The 8,187-nt window shown below is 42.6% G+C and overlaps 1 protein-coding gene across 1 annotated transcript; it reads left to right on the top strand.

Annotated features, from left to right (window-relative positions):
• The first annotated feature begins 1,266 nt into the window (after nt 1-1,266).
• On the top strand, nt 1,267-2,130 carry LOC145954960 (uncharacterized). The gene has a single exon (XM_083069655.1). The coding sequence runs from the start codon at nt 1,267-1,269 to the stop codon at nt 2,128-2,130; it is 864 nt and encodes a 287-aa protein (XP_082925781.1).
• Nucleotides 2,131-8,187: the final 6,057 nt, after the last annotated feature.

An 8,187-nucleotide genomic window follows, 5' to 3' on the forward strand; every position in this document is an offset into this window, starting at 1 on the left:
CGAAACCACACCTCGGCTGCCCAAGTAACCGGCCGACCCACGTACGTTCCGCCGACCGAAGCACTCCGACACCCTTTCACCCCAAACATCATGCAATCCTCCCTCCTCGACCACTGGAAGTCCCTCCCGTTAGACAAGTACGACGGAACCACCGATCCCGACGAGCATATCGACATCTTTTTGACCTAGGTCACCCTCAGCACTACCGACGACGCCGCCTTATGTCGAATCTTTCCAACATCGTTGAAGGGTCGAGCATTGAGCTGCTTCACACGGCTTCCGGCCAACTCAGTCGATTCCTTCAACACTTTGGCATCTCAGTTCACTATCCAATTTGCCACGAGCCGTCCACACCAGCTGACTTCTTTAGCCTTGGTCAGCATTCGACAAGAAAAGAAAGAGTCCCTTCGAACATTCATGAGCCGATTCAACAAAGCGGCACTCGAAATCTGAGACCTGAATCTCGTTATGGCTCTCCACCACCTCACTACCGCCCTGAAACCGGGACCCTTTGCCGACAGCATTTGCAAGAAACCCCCGTCTAACATGGACAATCTGAGACGCCGCGCTGACAAGTATATACAGATGGAGGAACTTGCAGAATTCCGCAATCAGGCCAGGACGGAGGTAGCGGCCAAGGTCGAGAAGCCGGCCAAAAGCTCTTACCGAAGCCGACCCAAGGACCTCGTTCCAAGAGACAAACCCATTCGCGGACCGAGGTACTCCCATTACACTCCGTTAAACACTAGCCGGTCGGCTGTCTTAGACCAAGCACTTGCTTTAGAGGTCCTGGCAGTGCCGAAGTGAGCTACGACCCCTCCTCGTGCTGACACTACCAAGTCCTGCAAATATCATCGCAACCGGGGTCACTCGACCGAAGAATGCGCAGCTCTCAAAGACAAGATTGAGGACTTAATCAAGCAAGGACAGCTTCAACATTTTGTCGAACGACCTCGTTCTCCCAGATACGATGATCGTCGGCATCGTCAAGATCAGCCTGACCGAGACAGATCCGACAGGCATCCCCACAGGGAACGAAGCCGGTCGAGGGGCCGAAAGGAAGACGAGCTGACAACCCAATCCCGAAGGGTCATCAATACTATCGCCGGTGAATTCGCAGGCGGCGACTCTACCTCCTCAACACAGAAGAGACACATGCGGGCTGTCTGAACTGTCCACGCGGTCGAACGCACCTGATAGAGATTATCGGCCATCACTTTCACCGAGGCCGACTTCAAGGGCATTGATCCTGACCAGGACGACCCCATGGTCATCAGCGTCAAGATCCACAAGTGCATTGTTCGGAAGACGCTGGTCGACCAAGGAAGCTCGGCCGACATCCTCTATTGGAATACCTTCAAACAACTCGGCATCCCGGAGGCTGAGCTGATCCCCTACAACGAGCCCTTGGTTGGATTCTCTGGTGAACGTGTCCAAACCAAAGGGTACATCAAGTTGTCCACTCGCTTCTGCTTCGATGGAGCCGAAGCCCGAGACATCCCGGTCAAGTACGTGGCTGTGCACGCCAACACATCATATAACATCCTTCTTGGAAGGCCTTCCCTCAACAAGTTAGGTGCAATCGTTTCAACTCCTCACTTAGCCATGAAATTCCCTTCTGAATCAGGCCGGATCATTACAGTCCATGCCGATCAGAAAGCGGCTAGGGAATGTTATTTCGCTAGTCTTCGGCTGCCTCATCTTGAAACGGCCGAGCTGCGTGGAGTGAAACGTGTTCACACGGTAGCACAAAACCTTGAAACGATAGTGGACTTCGCCCCTCAAATGGAGCAGGACGAGAGGGTCGAGCCGATTGAGGACCGACATCTAATTGTTATCGGACCAACCGACCTACATGTGACCTACCTGGGCTCTAACCTGTCCGAGGCTGAAAAGCGTGAAATCGGACAAGTTGTTAGGAAAAACAAAGACCTATTCGCATGGCGGCCAACCGATATGCCAGGGATCGACCCAAACTTCTTATGCCACAAGCTCTCGGTGTGCCGGGAGGCGAAGCCGGTTGCCCAACGAAAAAGAAAAATGGGGGAAGAAAGGAAAAAGGCAGTTGAAGTAGAGACATCCAAGCTCTTGGAAGCGGGTTTCATTCTAGAAATCCAGTACACAACCTAGTTGGCCAACGTTATCATGGTCAAAAAGTCAAACGGCAAGTGGCGAATGTGCACCGATTACACAGACTTGAACAAGGCATGCCCCAAGGATGCCTATCCGTTGCCGAACATAGACCGATTGGTCGATGGAGCGGCCGGCCATAAATTCTTAACCTTTCTCGATGCGTACTCGGGTTATAATCAAATCCGTAAGCACCCCCGTGACGAGGACAAAACGGCGTTCGTCACGGAATCCGCCAACTATTGCTACCAAGTGATGTCTTTCAGCCTGAAAAATGTCGGGGCCACATATCAACGGCTTATGGACAAGATTTTCGGCAGTCAGATTGGGAAGAATATGGAAGTTTATGTAGATGACATGGTGGTCAAATCAGCTAACACACTCTCTCATGTCGTCGACCTGGCCGAAGTTTTCCATGCACTTCGAAAACACCAGATGAGACTCAACCTGGATAAATGTGTGTTCGGCGTCTCGGGCGGCAAGTTCCTGGGCTTCATGCTATCAAGCCGAGGCATCGAAGCTAACCCAGATAAATGCCAATCTATCATCGATATGAGAAGCCCATCAAACTTGAAAGAGGTCCAAAAGTTAGCCGGCTGACTGACAGCGTTGTCTCGCTTCCTAACATGCATGGCCGAAACCTCCAAGCCGATTCTCGGTCTTCTGAAAAAGGCAAATCGATTTCAATGGACAGATGAATGTGAAGCATCTTTTCAACTCTTCAAGGAACGGCTCGGCACCCTGCCTGTGCTGGCCAAGCCGACTTCCGGCCGAGAAGTGGTACTGTACTTGGCAGTTTCCGGCGAGGCTATAAGCGTCGGCATGATACAAAAACAAGACAGCCAACAGCAACCTGTATACTTCATAAGCCAGGTGCTTCAAGCTGCCGAGCGCCGATACCAACTCTTGGAAAAGGTAGTGTTGGGACTCATATATGCTGCTAGGTGTCTTCGACAATACTTCCAGAGCCACACAGTGGTGGTCCGAACTGATTGCCCAATTGCAAAAGTTCTGCAAAAACCAGAATTGGTCGGCTGAATGATGGCATGGTCAATCGAACTATCCGAGTTCGACATCCAAAAGCTTAAAGTTGTTAGACGTTATATTCAAGCAAATGTATTGGACAAACAAAAGTAACTAGCATTAAAAGAGGGCTTTATCAGCCTGAAAATACAGCAAAATTCATCAAGAGGCTCTATCGGCCTCGGATTACAAAAATCAACAAAGAAAACAACCCTAAGCCTCAGCCTCAGGCTCCCCATGGGCCGGCGCTTCCTTCTCGGCCACTTCCTCATGCACCTATTCTTCACCACTCGGTCCGGCCTGGTGGCGAACAGGAGCTTCGACATCAGGCTGTTCATTCGGGGGAATTTGCGTCAAATTCACATAATTCCCCCGATAGAAGTCCATTGACATATTAAACTCAAAGCCGGAAGGGAGGCTTCCAAAATTTCGGGGCTGGCGCGACGCTTGAGCGAAACCGGCCTCATGCTGCGAGAGAACCTTGCTCCTAGCCCTCTCCCAATATGAGCCGAAAGCTTTCTTCTCGGCCTCCAAGTCACTCTCTAGCTTAGCTGACTTTTCGGCCTCGGCCTTCAAGCGATTTTCCAACCTTTGCACCTGCAAAGTCAGGTCATCGTTCAGGCGGCCCCGGCGATCCAGCTCAGCCTCACATTTCTTGCCATGCCCCTGTGCCACGGACAAAGCAGCCAAAGCTTCCTATACAGACTTCTCCGACTCGGCAAGCTTTCGGCGAAGCTCCTCGGCCTCGGCATTCGACTGCATCATAAGACTCTAAGCCAAAGCCAAGGAGCGAGCCTGGAACTCGCAGAAGAAAGTCCACTTGTGGGCCGCACTCATCTGACCCAGCATGTGTTGCCCCACCTCCGAGGTCAAATCTTGGCTCAAATAATCTTGAGCGCTAACATTGGAGGCCAAAAAATTCGGACTCACCAGCCCTTGAGGAGGCATAAGTATAGGCAACACTTGTTGTTTTTGCCTCCTCGCTTCGGCCTCGGCCCTCGCCTCCTCGGCTTTCCTCTTTGCCGCCCGCGCCTTCTAGGCATCCTGAGCAGCCTTATCTTTTGGTTTCGGCTGGGGTCGAGCCGTTTCACGGGCCGGACCCCGGTTACCTCCATGACCAGTCGGCACCAGCGTGGGTGTAACATCCCAAATTTTATTTAATGAAAAGAAATATTTTTTATGTATTTATTATGTGAATAAGTATTTTATTTATGTATTTTACTATTTACGTATACGTATTTTACTATTTATGTATACATATTTTTACTATTTATGTATACGTATTTTACTATTTACGAATACGTATTTATGAATAGTATTTTACTATTCATATGAATAGTAATTTTGAAAAAACGTAAGCGCTTACGCAAAACTCAAATTATTTGGATGAATAGTATTTTACTATTCATGAATAGTAATTATATTATTATTTTAATGAATAGTATTTTACTATGCAATTGCACAGTGAAGGGGCGGCTGAAACGTGGGCTGCGGATTCTTTCCGTTTCAAAATTTTAATTAATTTGAATATAATAATGAATAGTGCATAGTGCATAGTAATTTATAATATTATTTTAATGAATAGTGCATAGTGCATAGTAACTTCAAAAATTCTATAAATAGAGGCCTAAGGTTTTGAAAATTTAGAATTCTAGAGAGAAGGAAATTCTGGAGAAATAGAGAGAGAAAGTAAGAGAGAGAGAAGGAGAAAGAAAAGGAGGTTCTGCTCTAGTGCCTTGTTTAAGGAGAAAGAGGAAGAGATTCTGCCCTAATTCCGATTCCTTTTAAGGAAAGATAGAGAGGAGGAGATTCTGCCCAAATTTCTGTAAACCCAGGTAAGGGGGGGAGTGGGAAACCTCACTTGGGGGTGTGGGAATAATTGTTAAATAGTTTGTTTGTTGGATTGGCTCCCGATCCCTTACCTGTTGTTTATTTCTTTGAATATGTATTATTGATGTGTTTTGTTTTATATCTTATTTATTTACATATTAGAATCTGTTATTTGAATGGAAGGCTAAGCCTCCTAAGTATTTATAAATTTGTAATCTATTATTTAAATGGAAGGCTGAGCCTCCTTATTATCTTATATTACCTTTTAAGCTTCCTACTTTACTTAAAAGATCTTAATATATTATTATTGAAAAATATGATACCTAAGCAACCTCTGGACTGTTGGATTGTTGGACTGTTGGACTATTGGACTGTTTGGACTGTTGGACTGTTTGGACTGTTGGACTATTGGACTATTAAATTGGATTATTGAAATAATTCTTAATTATGAAATATGAATATGATATGTGTAACATGCTAAAGGTTGAGTCTGTGAATGTATGACATGCATCATATGCACATATTACTCCAGGTGTGCCGCTGAGGCCGCATACCCACGACTAACAAGGTGTACCTTTGGGTCACCCACGATATGCTAACGAGGTGTATGAACACCAATGATAGGTGTACCTTAGGGTCACCGACAATTGTATAGGTGTGCCTTCGGGTCACCAGTGATGAATTCTGCAACTTCCGTATGGCGCCACATGCATACATTAGTGAGTCAAGTCAAGAAAATCATTATACATAAGCATATATGTGAGATTGATTATATATGTGAATTATATTGCGTGTGTGTGTGCTATTTAACTTTTATTTCTATATCTGCAACTGAGTGAGAAGTTTCTCACTCCCTTGTCATTTTTGTGTATATTTAAATTATGATGCAGATAATTAGCATGAGGCTGAGGATGTTGGTGGTGAAGCTTAGGCTTCTGTTTGGGTTTCGCTCTGATAGGATGTGACATCGGGATTAGCTAGACTTATTGTTAAATTATTATTTTTTTTCTTTTGTAATTTTTATGTTATTTATGTTGAAAGTGTGTATTTTTGTCATATTATAATTTTACTAAAAGATTATAAGTTAATTCCTAACTAGGAGGCTCTGCCACCTTTACTGGGATTAATCTATAATCTTTATTTTATTATTTCTTGACAATTTGATACTTACAGTTGAAAATTATGAATGTGCATCTTTTACCCAATGATACTTGAGATAATTATTTTATATTAGACTAAGAAAGAATTTATATATAGATGGTTTATATCTATTGTAATTATGTTGGGGTAGAGGGTGTCACAGTGGGAGCTCAGCCACGGATCAGGTTGCGAATGTCCAAGTCGTTGCTTCTGTGACACCCTCTACCCCAACATAATTACAATAGATATAAACCATCTATATATAAATTCTTTCTTGGTCTAATATAAAATAATTATCTCAAGTATCATTGGGTAAAAGATGCACATTCATAATTTTCAACTGTAAGTATCAAATTGTCAAGAAATAATAAAATAAAGATTATAGATTAATCCCAGTAAAGGTGGCAGAGCCTCCTAGTTAGGAATTAACTTATAATCTTTTAGTAAAATTATAATATGACAAAAATACACACTTTCAACATAAATAACATAAAAATTACAAAAGAAAAATAATAATAATTTAACAATAAGTCTAGCTAATCCCGATGTCACATCCTATCAGAGCGAAACCCAAACAGAAGCCTAAGCTTCACCACCAACATCCTCAGCCTCATGCTAATTATCTGCATCATAATTTAAATATACACAAAAATGACAAGGGAGTGAGAAACTTCTCACTCAGTTGCAGATATAGAAATAAAAGTTAAATAGCACACACACACACAATATAATTCACATATATAATCAATCTCACATATATGCTTATGTATAATGATTTTCTTGACTTGACTCACTAATGTATGCATGTGGCGCCATACGGAAGTTGCAGAATTCATCACTGGTGACCCGAAGGCACACCTATACAATTGTCGGTGACCCTAAGGTACACCTATCATTGGTGTTCATACACCTCGTTAGCATATCGTGGGTGACCCAAAGGTACACCTTGTTAGTCGTGGGTATGCGGCCTCAGCGGCACACCTGGAGTAATATGTGCATATGATGCATGTCATACATTCACAGACTCAACCTTTAGCATGTTACACATATCATATTCATATTTCATAATTAAGAATTATTTCAATAATCCAATTTAATAGTCCAATAGTTCAACAGTCCAAACAGTCCAACAGTCCAAACAGTCCAACAGTCCAACAGTCCAACAGTCCAACAATCCAATAGTCCAGAGGTTGCTTAGGTATCATATTTTTCAATAATAATATATTAAGATCTTTTAAGTAAAGTAGGAAGCTTAAAAGGTAATATAAGATAATAAGGAGGCTCAGCCTTCCATTTAAATAATAGATGACAAATTTATAAATACTTAGGAGGCTTAGCCTTCCATTCAAATAACAGATTCTAATATGTAAATAAATAAGATATAAAACAAAACACATCAATAATACATATTCAAAGAAATAAACAACATGCAAGGGATCGGGAGCCAATCCAACAAACAAACTATTTAACAATTATTCCCACACCCCCCCCAAGCGAGGTTTCCCACTCCCCCCCTTACCTGGGTTTACAGAAATTTGGGCAGAATCTCCTCCTCTCTATCTTTCCTTAAAAGGAATCGGAATTAGGGCAGAATCTCTTCCTCTTTCTCCTTAAACAAGACACTAGAGCAGAACCTCCTTTTCTTTCTCCTTCTCTCTCTCTTACTTTCTCTCTCTATTTCTCCAGAATTTCCTTCTCTCTAGAATTCTAAATTTTCAAAACCTTAGGCCCCTATTTATAGAATTTTTGAAGTTACTATGCACTATGCACTATTCATTAAAATAATATTATAAATTACTATGCACTATGCACTATTCATTATTATATTCAAATTAATTAAAATTTTGAAACGTAAAGAATCCGCAGCCCACGTTTCAGCCGCCCCTTCACTGTGCAATTGCATAGTAAAATACTATTCATACATACGTATACGTAAATAGTAAAATACATATACATAAATAGTAAAATACGTATACATAAATAGTAAAAATACGTATACGTAAATAGTAAAATACATAAATAAAATACTTATTCACATAATAAATACATAAAAAAATATTTCTT

The sequence above is a fragment of the Cajanus cajan genome, chromosome 2 (genome assembly GCF_000230855.2).
Source record: "Cajanus cajan strain Asha chromosome 2, NIPB_CcT2T_4, whole genome shotgun sequence".
Classification (NCBI taxonomy): domain Eukaryota; kingdom Viridiplantae; phylum Streptophyta; class Magnoliopsida; order Fabales; family Fabaceae; genus Cajanus; species Cajanus cajan.